This window comes from Equus caballus, chromosome 8 (genome assembly GCF_041296265.1).
Source record: "Equus caballus isolate H_3958 breed thoroughbred chromosome 8, TB-T2T, whole genome shotgun sequence".
NCBI lineage: Eukaryota > Metazoa > Chordata > Mammalia > Perissodactyla > Equidae > Equus > Equus caballus.
In genome coordinates this window covers 22,845,777-22,863,056 of record NC_091691.1, presented here as the reverse complement: position 1 = coordinate 22,863,056, position 17,280 = coordinate 22,845,777, and the positions used below count along the sequence as shown (strand labels likewise).

The 17,280-nt window shown below is 40.9% G+C and overlaps 1 protein-coding gene across 4 annotated transcripts in view; it reads right to left on the bottom strand.

Annotated features, from left to right (window-relative positions):
* The window catches only part of BRAP (BRCA1 associated protein), a 28,566-nt gene that overhangs the window by 9,490 nt on the left and 1,796 nt on the right, over window positions 1-17,280 (bottom strand). Inside the window, exons 2-10 of one of the 4 annotated variants that reach the window (XM_001494131.6) lie at window positions 16,879-17,040; window positions 15,992-16,190; window positions 14,434-14,623; window positions 9,429-9,542; window positions 7,280-7,428; window positions 3,444-3,519; window positions 2,857-2,995; window positions 2,384-2,493; window positions 88-177 (exon numbers count right to left, since the gene is read on the bottom strand). In XM_001494131.6, the coding sequence (XP_001494181.1) occupies window positions 88-177; window positions 2,384-2,493; window positions 2,857-2,995; window positions 3,444-3,519; window positions 7,280-7,428; window positions 9,429-9,542; window positions 14,434-14,623; window positions 15,992-16,190; window positions 16,879-17,040 (1,229 nt within the window). The remainder of the gene's footprint in view (window positions 1-87; window positions 178-2,383; window positions 2,494-2,856; window positions 2,996-3,443; window positions 3,520-7,279; window positions 7,429-9,428; window positions 9,543-14,433; window positions 14,624-15,991; window positions 16,191-16,878; window positions 17,041-17,280) is intronic. The other 3 variants (XM_014742197.3, XM_005612596.4, XM_070220106.1) reach the window with 3 other exon arrangements.

The window sequence follows — 17,280 nt, the reverse complement described above, 5'->3', positions numbered from 1 at the left end:
TCTTCCCCATACTCTGCCTTCTCCCACCCCGACATCAGATGGCCCTGCCATGTTGGCCTTGCAGCAGTCACCAAACCAGAAACTTACTTCCTCCGCTGTGTCCTTCTCTATCCGAACTATCTTGTTTTCCCAGTAGATTCGCTGAGATTCCAGCTGGCTTGTTAGTAAATATGAATACTAGAAACATAGAGAATAGACACCAAAACATAAGTCACTGTTGTCAGTCTCCAAAATCCAAGTAAAACCTGACTTTCTTTTTTAAAGATTTTATTTTTCCTTTTTCTCCCCAAAGCCCCCCAGTACATAGTTGTATATTTTCAGTTGTGGGTCCTTCTAGTTGTGGCATGTGGGACGCCACCCCACCGCGGCCTGATGAGTGGTGCCATGTCCATGCCCAGGATCAGAACCGGTGAAACCCTGGGCCACCGAAGCAGGGCACGTGAACTTAACCACTCAGCCACGGGGCCGGCCCCAAAACCTAACTTTTAATGACCCACAGAAGATAAGAGTAACTGCCAATGTATATTATACCTTGGTTCCACTCTACTCCACAAACCAAGGGGACAGAGGTGACAATTACACTCCCGTCCTCCTGGGGCTTAAAATCCAGTCAGGACAAACAGAAAAACTCACGTTAAAAAAAAAACCTTGTTTCTGTTTAAGCTGACTTTAAGAAGAATCACACAGTTTCTAAATCAAAGTGTAACTCAAATCAGCCCATCCATCTACCTCCCCTCCAGGAAGCCGTCCCTGTCCCTCCTAGCCTTGGTGAAGTGCCCCTCTCAGCTCCCTCAGCACTGCACCTGTCATTAACAGCACTTACGACACTAGCACTCAATCACTGGTTTACCTGCCTGCCTCCCTGACTGGACTGTGAACTCTTGATTTTTTTACATGGACTGTGAACTCTTTAAAAGTGAGGGTTATATCTTTATTTCTATACTCCCAGTGCCTGGCACCTGCTGGATGCCAAGAAATATTTGCTTCCTGACTGCATGAATGAATGAACAGTGCTGTGTAACTACTGAAAAAGGATATATGGCTTATGACAGTAGGATCTGGTTGGACTTCTGGGAGAAGGTGAGATTTGAGAGGGCTCTTGACAGACAGGGGGAGGCAACAGATAGATCTGATTCCAGAGAACTACTGGACCAAGATGTGAGCTGTGGACGGTTAGGGTCTCTTCAGAGAGGAACAATCAACAATGTGGCTGGGGTGTAGGGTATGGAGAGAGGGGCCTGTAGAGGGCTCTGGGGTATCATATGGAGAAATGTGGGCCAAGGTGTGGCCAGATGACATCTGCATTTCAGAAAGACCACTCTGGGAGACTAGAAGAGACCTAAACACGTTTGTACCCTAGAGATGAGACAAAGTACAACAGAGAGAAAGGACAATTGAGAGAACGTGTGTGTCCCTAGAATGTCTGCTCCATGAGGGCAGGGAGTCTGTTCAATGCTGCGTTCCCAGCACCAGGAGGAGTGGCTGACAGACAGCAGCCCTCAATAAATATTCATTGAATGAGCAGCCTTACAGTTAATGTGGAAGGATTACTTATTCCAAAATCTTAAGTAAAAGGTTTGATCTGTTTTCATATCAGTTCAACCTATTAATGGTAACAACATCAGTCTTATTTTAGGCTATTCTACTGACCCTATCAGACCTCAGAAGTCTGGAGATGAGCAAGTTTTCAAATGTCCATTTCCTCCCAATGTTATTTGTTTCTAAAACAATCTTTTTTTGAAATTTATATAAAACAGGATTCAAGTGTTAAACTTCCCCTTCTTTAACATAAAATTTATACTAAACAATTTTATAGTAGATGAGATTTACTCCTATGGAGAAAAATCAGATTGTGCTAATTTTGTTGTTTTTTCAAATGTATGAATACCAAAGATGGCTTTACGTATATAAGCCTGAAATTCATAAAATATGTACTTCAAGTATACTTTTGAGTGTATATAAGCCTCTAATTCATAAAATGACAGCCCGATATTTGTGGAAAAGCTTCTCAGGCATGGAAGGATGCTGTTGGGGTCTCTTCGTTCTGACCAAGTCTGCCCAGTTTCCAACGGCTACTGTGAGGCCAACAGGAAGAGTCTTGGCTTCTAGTTTCACTGCAGCTATGGAGAACAACCTGCACACTGGACTTGGGAGCACTAGGAACATCGTATTGAAAATCAGAGAGGCACAGTGAAACTCAGACTTCAAAGAAGAAAATGAGACAATGAGACTATTTTAACAATCCTCACAGCAATGATACAGCTTTTAAAAAAGTTGACATGCAGGGTAAATGGCAAAATTAGAAGCCCAAACAACCTTTCAAGTTAGAATAGGAAAAAGCAGTAGAAATAGGTATTTAGTAATTACTAATAAAGTATCTTACCTCTAACTGTAAGGCATCTATTTTCTCTTCCTGGCAGGTATCACCCTCACATTCATACTGTACTATTTTTCCATCTGTTTTACTTGCAACCAGTCGATGGACATAATTATCTAAAGAAAAGAGTCAACCAAGGCGTGTTTCTTCAGAATGAAAAGGGTAGTCTCCTACCCTTTTACTTTGACAGAATTTTTGTTTTTCAGATCTAAATTAAATGCCCTGCAATGTTTCTTTAAAAGTGAGTTAAATCATTTGAACTTAAAAAAGAGTGAGAGGGCAAGAGGGGAAGTATTAATTCTCTTTATAATGCGCAATTCAGGCCATTCATAGGAAATAGTGCCCTAAGGGCATCATGAGATTTTGAGTTTGCCATAGCTGTCAGGAAGATTTCAAGCTGAGAGAGAAAGTGGAGAGGTTCTGAAGGAGAAGTTTTCACACAGAATGAATCCAAATTAGAAAATGAGAGCAGTGTTCACCTCCAGCATAGTCCCAGACTCGATGGTTGGTGAGCTGCATGGCATACGTGTGCTGGGTTTCCTCAAAGTGTTTATAAGCATGTCGACTTACATATCGTCCACATCCTATGTGGCCACAAATTAAACAAATCCAAAGGTTCTGCCAAGAAGGAGGTAAGATCTTAATTAGTTATAAAAATACCTGACCTGGCCCACGCAGGGTGGGAAGGGGCCTGATGGAGAAATGAGATTTACAGTTGTTTCTACAAGAGTTTTGAATAAATTTACGGTTAATACCCAACAGGCAGGGATGCTCTTCTGACTCAATCATTTTTTTGCTCTAATTTCTATGGTACTCTATGCAAATAGCAAGAAAAATATGCACAATTTATCAATAAAACTCCAGGCCTTTTCAAAGAACAAAGATAAAAGCACAAAGGATTTTGCTTAGGAGTAAAATAATTTGTGTTTTTGTATTTGTTGCCTGACCCTAGACAAAAAAGAAAAAAAAAATCTGTCTCAAAAAGAATTTAAGCCACACAAGGCAAGAGAAAACCCCAGACAATTAGAGCTGTGTTCATTATTCTTTTCCACCACGCATTACTTACTTCCTGAACACCACACTCGAAACACTTGTTTTCTTCTACTGGCTCTGGCGTTTGACAGTACCGGCACACAGGGCATCTAGCCAGGATACCAAAAGATAGTGGTACAGATTAAATATAAAAGACAGATGTTACAGAACCCAAAAGTCAAAAACTGAATGTTATATCCTCCCTCTCTTATATAATATTTTAAAATTTGTCATAACTAAGGATATCACTCAAAAGATAAACACTTTCAGCTATTCTCAAACAAAATGAAAAAACAGAAAATCTTGATAAAGCAGAGGAAAAGGGAGAAATCTGGATCTGCTTCATACCTTTTTCCACTCTTCTGTCTTAGATAATCAAAGAACTAAATATTTACAGGTTAGAATTAGGGATCTGAGACAAGTTACTAATTTTGTTTCATGTCTGGTTATCCATAAGGTATTTTTACTTCAAACAATCTACCTTTATCACCACTTCTCAAAGATTTAAATCATTCAAAATGTACCTTGTCCTCTCAAGGTTGCTTCTAAGAGTTCAAACTAAAATGTGTAATAAATTTCATACTAAAAAAAAAAAAAGTTAATATACTTCCTGAAATGCACATGACATTTACCATACAATGAACATCATGTGGAAGAAGACACCAGTGCTCTGTGACTAATCAAGTTTCAATTTACAAAAAGCCAATAAAAATGGCACTGATGCCAAATTCGGATACAGAGAGTAGAAAAGTAGTTACAAGGGGCTGGGGGAGGGGGAAATGGGGAGATGTTGGTCAAAGGGTACAAAGTTCCAGTTATGCAAGATGAGTAAGTTCTAGAGAACTGGTATACATCAACGTGACTACAGTCGACAATATTGTACTGTCTACTTGAAATTTGCTAATAGGGTAGATCTTGGGTGTTCTCACCAAACAAAAAAAAAAAGGAAAGAAGAAAAAGAAAATGGCAAAGGTGTGAAGTGATGGATATGCTGATTGGCTTGGTTGTGGTGAATATTTCACAATGTATATGTGTATCGTGTCATGAAGTTATACAACTTAAATATATACAATTTTTTATTGTCAACTGTACGTCATTAAAGCCGGAAAAAAAAGACAGCATTGAAAAAAATCCATTAAACCTTTTCTATTATATTCAAGACAAAGCAGTGCTAAGTACCAGTCATGAATATTTTTGTCAGATGGGCAAAAATGATAGAAGGTGGGTTATAGTTGAGGCAAACTGAAACGGCACCAAGAAGAAACAATGCTCAAGATACAACTAGTATTAGTTTGTTACTCAACTGAGTAAATAAAACCAAGAAAAGGAAATAAGCAGGAAGAACACTAAGTTCTTGTCGCAGATAACCAGGCTCTATCTGTGTTCCCTAGGAGAAAGCTAAAGGATCCAGTCTGTCTCTCACTTTAGCATCAAAAGAGAAGACAGAGGACAAACTTGAAGAAGAAATAACAAAAGTGGCAGCTAGTAAGCAGCAAGCAGTCTTGTCAAAGGCAGAAACCACTCTGTGTCATCCCCTTGGTCTGTGTGGTGGCTGTGGTGGTGGTTGGATAAGAAAACAACAAACAAGTTCTGAAATCTAATTTTCTACATTGTACCAGAATGATCTTTCTGAGATGTTAAGTATGATCTTGAGAACAAAAAGGACAAAAGGGAAAATATTACAAAAATAAACTTGTTTGTACTATACAATTAGCACTCTATGATACAGCATCTCATCTATTAAAAAATAAAGCTTATTAAATTCTTCCTGCCTTCCCCTTCAAAAATAATTTTGAGTTGTCATCTTATTTCCCTGAGGAGATACTTGGGGAAACCCTCCTAGAATGTCCTTCCCTGACATCTCCACGTGTCAGCAAACCACCCTTCAGGACCTGGTACCAATGCTGCCTCCTCCCTGCAGCCCTCCCTGACCAGCCAGTGGGGGAGCCGTTCCCATCTCCTCCAGTCTCTACCCTGGCTCGTACGCACCTGTGTCCACGTGTAAACTCCCTGAGCAGACTGAACTTCCCTGAGGGGATCTGTATGATTCTCCACCACCAGCAGCCAGCACTGTCCTGTGCATATACTGAGGCTCACAACCCACTTGCTGAAGGAACTGCATGTTTTTTGAGGGCAGCCACCTGGCCTCACATCCCCTACCGAGGGCTGAATTCTAGTCTCAGTCCTGGCATTCTCTGGCAGGACCATGAGCTTTGAGCATGCGCTTTGAGCATGCTAATTTTCACCACTGGGCCTCAGTTTCTTCCTCTGTAAAACGCAGGGGTTGGACAAGATGGAAACTTCCAGCTGTAAAACGCTATGGCTCTATGATAATTAACCTGTACTGAAAGTAAAACGAGTGGTGGGGAACTAAGAAGTGTCCAGAACTTAACTGGTGTAGCAGACGGACACAAGGTGCGGAACATTTAGGGAATGCACGTGCCTCAGTGTAAGTCGATTCAAGGCAAACTTAACCCTGGACGATTCTTTGAAGAACCCCTAAATGATAGCCCAGAGCTGACTGAGGACTCTGCAGAACTGGGGGAAGCTTCTTGTCCAGCTAAACAAACTAGGGAAACCCCAGGGTTTATTTATTTGCTCAAGAATATTTTCTGAGTTCCTACTGTGGACCAGGTCTCCTCTTAGGTATGAGGGGCACAGCAGTGAACAAGGCAGATAGGGTCCCAGCTCTGTGAAAGCTGGCATTCTTTTTTTTTTCATGATTTTACTGAGGGCATAATAGTTTATAACATTGTGAGATTTCAGTTGTACATTATTATTTGTCAGTCACCATATATATGTGTCCCTTTACCTCTTATGTCCGCCCCCGAACCGCCCTCCCCTCTGGTAACCACTAATCTGCTCTAAAGCTGGCATTCTTCTTGTGGTCACTTGGGGGTGGAGAACAGAGACTCCTGTGGACTTTCACCTCCCTAACTTCTGGGCTGTGGAATGTGATCTTCCCTTTCCTGTGTACGCCCCACCCCCAACGCTTCTCTCAGGTCCCCCTCTTCACTGGCTAACTCGTACTCATCCTCCTTGAGATGCCACCACTCAGACAGCCCTGGCTGTGTCGGGGCCCTAGCTCTCCAGTCACAATGCTGCACACTGCTCCTTTGTAACATCTGTATGGCTGTGACTTCACATTTATTGTGTGACTACTTGATTCTGCGTCTTCTTCTCCGTCCCGGGAAACCCATGAGGCCAGCGTCTGATCTACCTTTCTAAGTCCCACAGTGCACTTTGCAAAGGAAGCAACAACCTTTTATTTAAAAAAATAAAGGTACAGGTCACACCTCAGTTGTCTGCACAATACCACCCTACAAATAAGGCCTCTGCTGCCCTGGGAAACAGGACTGTAGGTACACATGTGCCCCATACTTAGTGACTGCTATGGCTACTGGCCGCTGAGCCGTCAACAGCGTGATAAATCTAAAACAGTGCATTGCCACAGCCCAGCTGACAAGAAAGCCAAGTAAATGATAGACATCAAGAGCAGGCGAGAAACAAGATTTTAGACCCAGACTTCATTTTAGTCTAAGAGCCTCAAAGCTGAGCTTTACCTTTTTTTTTTTTTCTTATTCTCTGCCTGGCTCTTGGAAAGAAACAACTCATGCTGCTTTGAAAAATTCCACAAAGATTTAGAGTCAGCATCTAAACGGAGGTGGTCTAAGAATGCTGATTCCCATGCAAATTGAGGAAAGTGAAGAAGCAAACGGAAGGCCTTTCCATGGGACCTCTGAACTACTGCGGTGTCCTGGTTACAAAGTCAGACACCTGGAATAATTCCTTTTCGGTGGTGGCTATTTTCAATTCTAGGAAAGGGTAATAATGGGCTTTGAGAGGGCGGGGGTGAGCTCTGGTACTCACGTCGTGTCGTCCCAGCGCTGCAGACACTGGCTGTGGAAGCTGTGGTTACATAGGGTGGTGAGGATGCCGTTCACAGACTCGTCCATGCGCTCCAGACACACTGTGCACTTGGGGAGCTCAGTCAGGTCCATCACGGGGAGGCTGGCACCCTGGGGAAACACCTCGCATGAGCCTCACCCTTCATCCACCAGTTCTAAGTGTTTTTTTTAAACAATAGTTTTCCCATTGCTTTCTGACTCCTGGTAGGATGTTCTCAACATTATTGCTCTGTGCAAATGCTTTAAAATGGTAAGATTTTCATTCGTGTAACAAGTATTGATTGGGCAGCTCCTATATTCCCAGCACTGTGCTAGGCACTGGAAATATGGTGGTGAACAAAGCAGACAAAGATGCCTGCCCCTACGGAGCTGACATCCTAGCAAGGGAGACTGCTGCCAAAAGCCTAACAGAGAGTCGAAAATGTGACCAGCCTCCTGGTTCTCTGACTCTAAAGGTCTATGACTATAGGAGCACACAATGAATCAGAGCAGCAGAGCAGGAATGGGTCTGAACGGGCTTTCCACAGAGAGAATGAAAACTTAACACTTTCTACTGAGTGACAATAGCATCAACAGCACTGGTTTGATCTATTCCTTTAACACACGCTTAGCGAGTCCCTGCTTTATGTGCCAGACACCGTTCTAGCTGTGGAACAATGGTGAGCAAAACACACTCAGTGAGTCCAAAAAGCAAAGTCAGGCCCTGCCCTCATAGAGCGTAGAATCTACTAATGAGAGACACAAAAATCAAATTTAAAAAAAAAAGTGTAATTACCAATAGTCGTAAGTGCTATGAAAGAAAAGCACAGGGAGCTCTAAGAGGGTGTGAAAGAGGAGGCATAATGGTCTAGGTGGTCCAGAAAAGGACGCCTAAGACACCAATGTCAGACCTGAGCCCTGCCAGTGGTAAGACGAGCAGGAATTATTGAGACAAAGGTGGGCAGGCACACAGAAGGACATGCGGAGAAAAATCACATTAATCTACGATCCCTGAAGAGTAGATATCTACAGGAAATGTCTCAAAAATTCATGTACGTTTAGAGAAAAATAATCTCAAATTGAGGCCTTGCATAGCATCTGGCACAAGGGAAGCCCAATTTTATCACTCACCAATTTTTCTTTTACATAATCTAATCAAAGAACCATCTACTCAGAACTTATTCCTGTCAAGCTGATTTTGAGGTAAAAAGCCCTTTAGGTCTAGTTTGAAAAGAAAAGAAATCTTAAAAATATTACAGAGCTAAATCTACGACTTTATAAAATGATTGAAGTGAGCACTTATTGTAGGAAAGGTCCCAACAGAGGGTGGCAGATCAGAGCAATTACAAACTGCTATCAAAACAGAATGGAGAATGAGGATAAGGATTAAGGGTTAATATTGAAAACAAAGACACTTCTTTTAGGCTCCAGGTGATGTTTCGTTGATCTGGAATAAATGAACATTCAATTTCAACAACATTGATAGTATCTTTTTTAAAAAAATTTTTGGGCAGTTAAAGAAAATTGAGAGAAAAGTCACATAGTATAAAATATGCCATTTTAAAGGGTACAATTCAGTGGGTTTTACTATATTCACAAGGTTCTGCAGCCATCACCACTATCTAATTCTAGAACATTTCTATCATCCCAAAAAGAAACCTCATAACTGTTACCAGTTACTCCCCATTCGTCTTCCCCCAGCCTCTGACAACCATTAATCTACTTTCTGTCTCTGTGGATTGGCCCATTCTGGAAACTTCCACAAATATTTTATTTTATTTTATCATTTTTTTTTAATGTACGTCACGTCAGAGTATATTTTTTTTTGCAGAAGATTAGCCCTGAGCTAACTACTGCCAATCCTCCTCTTTTTGCTGAGGAAGACTGGCCCTGAGCTAACATCCATGCCCATCTTCCTCTACTTTATACGTGGGACACCTACCACAACATGGCGTGCCAAGCGGTGCCATGTCCGCACCCGGGATCTGAACCAGCAAACCCTGGGGCGCCGAGAAGATGAATGTGCGAAGTTAACCGCTGCGCCACCGGGCCGGCCCCCACAAATATTTTAACATTTAACTTTATACCATTCTGATATATTTATATCAAGGACAAGATTTATTCACACTTACATCTTCAGATTTCAGTACTTCAGCCCTTTCCACATAGACCAGCTGGCAAACATCGTCTTCTATTGAGTTGAACTGGCGGCCATTGCATGCCATATAAAAACTATCTGCATCAGCCTAGGTATACCAATGGGGAAAAGGAAAAAATTAAGAGAGAGATCCTGAAAATTTGCTTTATATTCAAGATACACGGCTTCAGTTACTCTCTTCATCAGCTTCTAAAATTTATACTTAGGAGAGACAGCAAAAAGTAACATCTGTGGAAGCAGGTTCATAGGCTAATAGAACTCTGCAGGTCAACACCGTACACCTCTACAATGTTCTTGATCCAGGATAGTTTTACTTGAAGTAGCAGAAGCTACTGAAGTGCAATAAGCTGACAGCTAGTACAATTTTAATATTCAACCAGCAAAAGTCAACGTTTCCCTTGATACCAGTATTTTTTTCCTCTAGTCAGCATTTTCTCGGCAGCTGAGAGTAAACACTTATTTTTGCAAAGCTTGGAACCAGATCATAACTCACGATTGTTAGAGAAGAGCTCTTTTTTAAAAAAGTCAGCATCTACGTTAGAAAGAATAAAGGACCAGTAGAACTGGTATGGAGTGAAAAGCCAGCTCCTTCTCTTCAATAAACCAAATATTAATAATACATGATAGACAAGGATCCCATTAGGAGGTTTTAAACAACCAAGCATGTAATACCAAAAGCAAAATTCTTGGCCAAGATCAAAAGGTCAAGATGAGCCAGATTTTAAAATACTAGTAGTCTCCTTGCTTTGGAGTAGAAGACAGATGGAATCAGGGGCAAGAGGTCCCTGTAGGAAATGCTGCGAAGGCACATGTGCATTTGTGAAAATGGACAAGAGTAAATTAAACCTTCCAGTCTAGCCTTAGTAGAAAGCAACAAAGAGATGATTCCAGTTTTTAAACTCAGCAATTTTTAGAGGCAGCTGGGAGGCCAAGGCTTGTCTGGATCTCACTCTCAAATGGGCTTTAGCTCAAATGTAGAAAGGTGTGTGCTTTGGTCCTACCAATAAAGACAAGCTGCTTTGGGGAAGAAATGTGTTCTGCAAAACAGTGAAATGCTGCACTGTCAGCCTCTAGGAAGAGATTCAAGTCTGTACCAAGCAAAAACAGTCACGCCTGTCTACCTTCCTAGAGTTCTGAATCTTGTAGCCACCACAAGTTTTTCAGCAGCTTTTAATTTCATTCTGATGATGTAACTGAAGTATAGATTCTTGATTATTTATACTTTCTTCATATGACCAAGTGAGCTAAGCAGCTGAGGAAGGACGAGCTAAGTAGCTGAGGAAGGATGATCAATTCTGAACATAGTTTTTTTTGGGGGGAAAGGTGGCTTTTCTTCAGGAAACAACCTGTGTATTGCATACAGTGCATTTTAACTTCAAAATTTTAAAAGCTCGTTCATGGATAATAAATCCTTTTAAAACTAAGAGGAGGCAACCTAAAATGGCCTCCCTCATTCTTCCAGAGCAACAAAATGCTTTTGGATGAGTAAGCAGCAGAGTGAACAAATGGATTCATGGACCGAGGGAAGTGACTGCCAGGAAGTGAGGGCCACGGGTCAGCTCTTCAGGGCCTCAAGCAGCACCAGGAGTGGGTGCAGTTGCAGACCCCTCCTCAGACCTTCAGCTCCATAAACGCTCACCAAGCAACCAGGCCTCCTCAGAGGAAGGGACAAGGTTTGTGACACTGGGCATGTGACAAAACCTACTCAATACCAGATACTTTACTCCTTCCTTGTGGGAGTTGTTTATCTATACCTAAAAAAAGTATTTTTTGGAACACATTGATCTCTTCTTTAAAATCTTAGCATTGGAAACGTACTTCACTTGTCTGAATATTTACTGAGCACCCAGCATGTGGCAGGCACCGTGCTATGCACAAGCACGAGAGGAGGGAACAAAGTACACATGATTCCTACTTCAACCCACCACTGAAATGCACAAAACAAAAGGCTGAAGCTAACTACAAAAAAAAACAGAAGAAACAACTCTTTTACTTAAAATGCTTGCATTGTGTGGAGCCTCCAATTTAAAAAAACCCAGCTTTTGTTTTTTTTCTAGTCCTTTGTTTTTATTGTTCTCTTCTCAGGATAAACTCGGAAAAAGAAAAACCTATTATGATCAAGCTTCCTTTACCATCAGTGATCAACTATAGTGTTGAGAACATATTTTCACTTCTCAAGAGGGATCTCCTGGGCCGTCCTAAGCATGCAAGGGAATAAAAATGAACCAACATACTCTATTGAGAGGCTATGTGTCCTTTTTTGGCCCCAAGAACAACAAAACTGAACCCCCTCTTGCCTTCCTGTGTCTTGATGAATTAAAAATTCCTTCCCCAAAGACCAAGTTCCCTAAAGGTCACAGTACAATTCTGTAAACACATCTCTTTATAACACCTCCAGCATAAAGCTGAGGCCAACAGAAATTTAAGAGATTAGCAAAGATACAGAGAAGGCCTATTAGTTTTTAATAAAAATTCTCTGGTGAGCAAAAGAAAGGAATAAAAATATAGTTAGCTGCCCAGGCTATGGAGTCAGGCTGCCTGGGTTTGAATCCTAACTCTGGCACTTTTAGCTACGTAGCCTTGGGTAAGTGACCTATCGCGGCTTGTTTCCTCAATTATGAAAGATGAAAGCAATGACACCTACCTCCTGGCATTGTTGAGAGGACTCAAGGAGTTACTGCATGAAAAGCATTCAGCACAGGCCTGGCGTCGTCTATCTGGGAAGTGCTTAACCGTTGGTAGTTAACGAGTCTGTTATTCTCATTAGGGCCCAATACCAATTTAACAACTTCAAGCCTTATACCAGGATGGTGTTTTTAGATCTTAGAAGATCCTTTATAGGATGAGCCTTGGACCCCAAGATCCAGCATCAGCAATATAACTCATGATACTAAGGTCAAGGGCTCTATCCCCATGGGGAAGAGCATGGAGCAAGCTGTTTCAGAGTCTCAGAAAACATCCATCAACTTGAACAACCGGCACTTGGTCAAAAGACAGAGGTAGAGAGACAGTGCAGAAGTACAAAGAAAATCTATTAACAGTTAACAGAAAATTTTCACAGTATCATCTGCACACTATGAAGGGTAGCACTTGCTACAGGGAAGTTTGTGGGTTTATTAGACTTCAGACTATTTTAAAAGTCTAATATGTCCTTAAACATTTTTTCCCAATCTGTTTCTTGACTTTTCTTATGTGTTACTTGTTGACTGACCTTAATTAAGTAGAAGCTATAACTAAAATACTGCTGTTACACAATTTCTTGCAAACAGTGACTATCTCCCCTTCCCCACACTTTCATCCCCCTCCTACTGGAAGAGGAGTATACCCTAGAGATTAAAAGTGAGGGCTCAAATCTCAGCTCAGTCACTTATTTCCAGCTGTGTAACCCTGGGCAAATCAGTAACCCCTCTGCAGTTTCCTTGTTGGTAAAACAAGGATAACAACAGTACCTGTCTACCTCATAGGGCTGTAGTGAGGATTCAACGAGACATTGCACCTTAAGCACTTGGCACTTGGTGAGTGGTACAGAATAAGCAGTCAATACAGGTGGCACACTATCATCATTATCCTTATTACTACATGTGTTACCAGATTGAAAAGGTTTAAGGTGCCACTTGCCCATTGTTTGCAAAGCTCCTCAGTGACCTTGGAAGGTCTCTTGAGAGTCAGTGAAAGCAGTTAAGTGCTTTCTTGTTCTCGAAGTCAACTCGTGAAATCTAAGCCTATAGGATAGTTGAAATACATGTTTGAAATGTCTCCCTCAATGGCGGGGTGCTTTGTAAAGGTTACAGAGAACAACTGTGTACCCTCTTGTACAGGAAACTCCACACTAAGGTTCTCTTTCTGTGGCCTATGGAACAGGTACAAATATAATCGAACTCTCGCTTTTCTTGATTTCCTCCCCATGGCAAATGAAAGGCTGCTACTGCTGTCAACTCTGGATTCTGTAATGAGATAAGAGGAGACAACAAGCAGGCCTTCCATCCTGGGCTCCCTTTCACCCATCAACAGAGGTGACTGCTCAGAGGCAATAGCAAATGATCCTACAGGCACACCCATTTGTTTGTCAATCTGCAAGTCGGAACTGTTCATCTGGAGCAAATTCAAGAAGCTATTTATCAATGAAAAAAGTAACTTTTGACAAAGCTATATTTCAAAACCTAATGAAATTTTAATGGACAAATATAACAGGCTATTAAAAAAGCCAAATCGAATGAAACCTACAGACAGGGTAGCTCTTTAATAACCTGGATAATACGGAAAGCTTATCTCATTTTTATATTCATATAGAAACATGCATATTCAAAAGAATGAGCTTATAAAACCAAGAGAATATCTTTCTAACACCTTACATCTGAGGCACATGGCAAGTGTTGCTTAACGCAACAAGTGAAATGGATTAAATGGCAAAACCTTCCTCTATCAAAAACTATCTGTTATAATACACAAGTACTTTTAAAAATCTAAAATATCACCTTTCTTTCAGTGTTTCTATCTCTCTATTGTAGTGATTTCCAATCAGAACTCTCAAGTATCTTTAACACTTCAAGGAATGTCAAAAAATCCCTCCTGTCACCAAAATTTTAAAAAATAAAATGGATTTTATTTTCTAAAATGTGCCAAAGATCTTTTAAAAAGAGAATGAAAGAAGCAGGGGCACAGTGTTATAATGGCAAATAATAATATGGTGTCAACTTCAAAAAGTTTGGGAACTATTGCTCTACTAGAATAATTACTACTGGATAAACAAACCCTAGATTTCATACCCAACCTGCTTTATAAAAAATTATGAGCATGAATTAGAGTTGAGTGTCTGCTAGTGAATTTAGACGTATTTCTAGAATTACAACACTATCCCAGAAGATATGTATATCAAGAATCTTAATTGCAAAATGTTGTAAATCACACACAGCTAGTATCATACAGTTTCAAAAAAACAGTTTCTGTGGCAAAGAGATTTTTAATATCTTAACTTTTACCTGTGCACTAAACTTTATCAGCACCATATATTGATTTGGAGTAGAGTCTCTGATGATTTTCATTTGTTCAATTACTTCATTAAATGGGGCGACAAACTTCATAAGGTCATGACTGGTCATTGTAGCAGGCACTGTGAGAATACACAGCATGGCACTGCGCCTCACATCTTCTTTTAAGGAGGTCATCTTACTAATAAGACAATAATTAGACTGTCTTCAATAGATGAGGTATGGTTAGTTCAGACAATACTTATTAGACAACTTTTATGTCCAAGAAAATAGGAAAAAATAAAACTCGTAATACAGTCACGCATCACTTAATGACAGAGATACGTTCTGAGAAATGCATCGCTAGGCAATTTCATCATTATGTGAACATGATAGCGTGTATTTACACAAACCTAGATGGTATAGCCTGCTACACACCTAGGCTACATGGTTCTCATCTTATGGGACCACCGCCGTATACACGGTCCATCACTGACTGAAACGTCGTTATGCGATGCATGACTGTACTTCACAAATCAACTTGAACAGCTTATTTACGTGCAAATACACACTACATGGGTCAATGCAGAATCGCTTAAACATATCTGCCATGGAGTTTAAGGTAAGCTTTGAAATGTTCTACATCACACCCACCACTGAAATTTTTAATCTTCAGTTAAAGGCTTGTTGTGGTTATAAATCTATATTAAGCAAAGTGTTTTACTCTCATTAATTTTTTAATAATAATCTGTCATTAGGTGACTTAGAAGCACTCTCTAACTATGGACTTCTCTCGAAGGGTCTAGATGAGAAAAGAGCTCTAAATATAAGAAAGAGAACTCTGAACCATGAGGATGTGACTCTGGAGATCACGGAAAGTGTTGCTGGGTTGGAATAGGTGGCATAGAGGGGAAAGACAAACCTCTTACAACGCACTTTACTTTTGAAATGCCGCAAACTCACTTCAACAGCTGTGATCCAAAATGGCCACATGAGCATTCACTGTTTCCCAGGGGGGATCTAGCACACAAGTTAGGACAAGGACAGCCTTTAAAGAGATCGGCTACCAATCATCCAAGGAGCTGATGGCCCAGCTTACAGATCATCTAGCCAATTGCTTTGGTCTCCAAAAGGCTTTGTTTGGACCTCAGACAGGGGTGAAAAGAGGTGATGACCTTACAATCTATTAATTGACATCTTAGCAGCTTCTTTAGTTAAGATTTGGTGGGGATACAAGACTACAGTGATGTTATGGATCACCTATAATTTTTCTTTTCTTTTCCATCTTCCTTCCTTTCAATTTCCCAATCACCTTGCATGCCTACCTTCTCAGGGAATGTTTTCCTAGGTATTTTCTCAAGTGTATCTAAACGATTCTTTTATAAGGAGAAGCTCTGCCCCAATCTACAAGATTAACCAAATGTAAAACATCTAAGAATTCTCTAACACACGATATATGAAAGTACTATGTTTTGAAGCCTAAAATATCCACTTTCCTTTAGGGCATGAGATTTTTCTCTGCCCTAAGGCAAAAAACAGAACCATTCAAAAGGAAAAAGGTTTCTCTTACTTTGTCTTATATAGATGCATAATACCATGAACTATTTCAACTGATGGATTCCCACTGAAGAAGGAAATCTGTTCTGGAAGTTGTTTGGATGGAGAATCGGGAGCAGTGTTTACACATTCTTTACTTTGATCTTCACTTCTCTGTGCAGTGGGGGATGCTTCTGAAGACTTCCTTTCTTCCAGTGTAGCTTTCAGCTCATCTTTCACAAATCAAAAATTAGCAGATTATAAACTCATAGGAAATATACTGAAGGATTCTAACTAGATTAAGATTTCCAGTTAGAAGACTAAACTTTGACAGAGAAATTGTAACGTACTGCATTAAGAACTAAATCCATAGAACAGCTAAGCTACAGGAGTATCTCAACTTGAAAGCACTCTTTGCCCCATAAAAATCTCATTAACACCCTCAGAAACTCAAGGATGGGACTTACATTTGGCAGTACCATAATAAGAGCCGGTATCTCCATCATGCACTCCTAAGTGGGACAAATGTTCAGGGCTGTCAGGCCTGAAAACCAAACCTACCAGTTCTGACCACCTGTATGCTGGAGAGGTAGTATACGTCCACTCCCCTGGTTGGAGTGAGCTGGCAGAGCAGAGGGAGACACAACATGCTTCTCTGGATTCATTCAGAATCTGCCACTGACCTAGGACGTAAGTAGCTCTCCTCACTGAACAGAGTCATCAACCCAGTTTGTTAGGATTAACTTAGAAGAAACATTTGGAGAAGCTGAAATGTGGCTTGACCACCTCATGTAAGGCACATAGGCAGTGAAAGATAAAAGTACGCTAGAGGTCAAAATCACGGGCTTGTTGAACAACATGTATAAAACAGACAACCAGGGACTAACATTACAAAAGAGTCCAGGGTTTTAGAAAGCATACCTGGGTTGGACTTCATGGTTTCAATGATCATATCTGTCATTTCTCGACGGCCAAGATGCTGATGTATGATGGCTGCTTTCTCCCCTGGTGACTTCCCCTCTAAACAGGCTACAGCTGACGCTAGCGTCTTCTTTTTGATCTCCTCATCAGACATTTCCCCTGCTAAAGAACACATGAATGATTAATACCTGATAACAAAAGAAGCTCCTCTCCACCCTCAATGTATCCATCGATAGCTTTCCCTTTTCCCTCTGCTGCCCTCCCCCAAGATAATAAGATGCCTTCGCAGTGGCCATCTCCCTCACGTCTGGGGCTCCGACGGTGCCCAGCAGACAGTCAATAAACACTCAGTGCAGTAAATTCAGAAACACAGGGAAATCACACACTTCAAAGCAAATCAAC